Below are 2,201 nucleotides of genomic sequence, written 5' to 3' on the forward strand. Positions count from 1 at the left end.
ACTTTCCCCGATTCCTCGCCCAGCGTCGCCGGGGGTCCCCGGCCATTTGTGTCAGCGCCCCTCCCGGCCGGCCCGCCCGTTCTTCCCCATTAACCGGGTGATGCCGGTGAGGGCTGAGGTGCAGCCCGGGTGGCAATAACGCCTCCTTGGCGCAGGGTCTCCTTTCCAGAGCCAGTTCGTGGTGTTCCGCTCTTCTACGACATTATAATACTGCATCATAAGGGTTCAGCATTGGTTTTGGGGTTTTGTTTGGTCTGTTTTTGTGTTGGGTTTTTGTTTGTTTTGTTGGCTTGGTGGGTTTTTATTTGTTTGTTTGTTTGTTTGGGTTTTTTTAAGAGGATGTAATTTCTAACATACAGCCACATGTATCTATATAATAGGCTAGATTCATCCTTGGCTGATGCACAACCGTAAAGAATTTGTTCAAGTCAATCTCAGCTTAACTTTCTTGGCCCAGTATCTTTCCTTTCTTTGTGTATGCTTTTAAATTGGCTTCTCCCTCTGTGCTCTGGGGATCAAATTCTTCTCTTGGTTGCACAGATGTAAAAGCAGAATACTTATGTCGGTATAAGGAACGTTGCTGGGTTGAGAGTAGAAAGAAGGGGGGAACTTAACCTCACAATAGTACTTTCTAGCTATTAAATATATTGAGGCTGTCTTTGTAAGCAATATGCTATTCCAAATAAGGTTATATGGATTATTTCTCTTGGTTGCAAGTCTTAATCAAAATCAGCTGACTTTAAACACTGTCTTGAAACCACAGCTAGTCAGTGGTCTTGAGAATCTCTGCTTTTAAGTCAGCTTTGATGTAGCTTCATTGACTTTGCTGGTGTTATACTCACACAGCAGAATGTGTAAAGTCTATTACTCCTTTTCTCAGATCTCTGTAAAATAGTGCATTATGTGAATAATACCTGTTTTACCAAGGGTAGGATTCATGTCACATAACTTTTCTCAGGTTAGGTGGCTACTCTAAAGCAGTCTTCTAGGCTTTTTTTGTAGTCATCTCCTGAGAATAATTCATCTTGCCTTTCTCTAGATAGGCTGGGTTTCTCTCAAAGCACTGCTATGTGCTCCACTGTCAACAGGGGAAGCCCAAGGGACTGGCATATGATCATTGTCTGTGTTTAGATAGCTGAAGTGAAATGAGATGAATCTCAGTTTAGGGGACAGTGGTGCCCTAAGTGGATATCTGTTGTACTGTGCTTTGTGCAACCCACAGCTGGACACATTCCAGCCAGGCGAGCTGATGAACAAGGCTGTTCAGATGGCACTTGGAAGCACCATCTTCTTAATTTCATGTTATAAATCTTGGTTCATCCTGTTAGCCTGCCCTCCTGCCATTTACTGCTCATGGTGGTTTTGGCATATAAGCCCTAAGCACATAGCTTATGCGTGACTTGATTTATGCCCTGTGATGCACCCTGTAATGCATCACTTCTTGCCATGGTAATTCAGACTAAAGAGGCCAAAAAGCCGACTAAGATGAGTCTTAGTTTCCACCTGTATCCCCAGTTTCTAAATTTCTGTTAAGGATCTTTCTTAATAATTGGTCTTGTTCATACTTTTAAGTTCTTCTGAGCCTGGGCCCTCCCCTGCCAGCATTGCTTGAGAAACCAAGGTTAGCTGCTGTAATACACCATTGTAACCTAAGTGAGCCTGGAAAATCTTCTCCTAGCTCTCAGTGCCTTTGGCAGTACCTAGAATGGGTGCAATGGAAATGGTAATTCATTTTCTAGTTACAAGAAAACAAGTTAAGCCTTCTTTTCCTCTCAGTATGAAAATTTTAGGAGGAGCTACCAGACTCTTACAAGAACTCAGTGTGTCACGGCTTTACTGTTGCCCAATGCTACAAAATTAAACTGCCTTTGTGTGTGAAAACTGTCCTAAAGACCCTTCCCTGCTAATTAAAGATACCCTCGTTAGAGCTGTCTTGAGTGAAAGGCATTAGAAATGTGAATACAAATTAAATTTTTCACAATGTCAAACTTAGACTTTATTTGAAAAATTATCGCAAAACCTGAGAATTTTAAGGTTATAATCTGTGGAGCTTTGACAATCCTTTTGCACTTACAGAATATAAATGCCTGTATAATGCACACATATATAGGAAAAACTATGTAAGGAAATTATTGTTTTGGTCCAAGAGCTAAACAGGAGCCAAGCTGGGACCTTCTACCCTAAACTATACCCATTCCTGC

General features: G+C 41.8%; 1 protein-coding gene across 1 annotated transcript in view; it reads left to right on the forward strand.

Annotated features, from left to right (window-relative positions):
• Positions 1–100: 100 nt before the first annotated feature.
• The window catches only part of LOC104536525 (peptidyl-prolyl cis-trans isomerase FKBP1B-like), a 43,381-nt gene continuing 41,280 nt past the window's right edge, over positions 101–2,201 (forward strand). Inside the window, exon 1 of the mRNA XM_010179164.1 lies at positions 101–106. Coding sequence (XP_010177466.1) covers positions 101–106 — 6 coding nt within the window. The remainder of the gene's footprint in view (positions 107–2,201) is intronic.

This window comes from Mesitornis unicolor, unplaced genomic scaffold, assembly GCF_000695765.1.
Source record: "Mesitornis unicolor isolate BGI_N332 unplaced genomic scaffold, ASM69576v1 scaffold18532, whole genome shotgun sequence".
In the NCBI taxonomy this organism is placed as follows: domain Eukaryota; kingdom Metazoa; phylum Chordata; class Aves; order Mesitornithiformes; family Mesitornithidae; genus Mesitornis; species Mesitornis unicolor.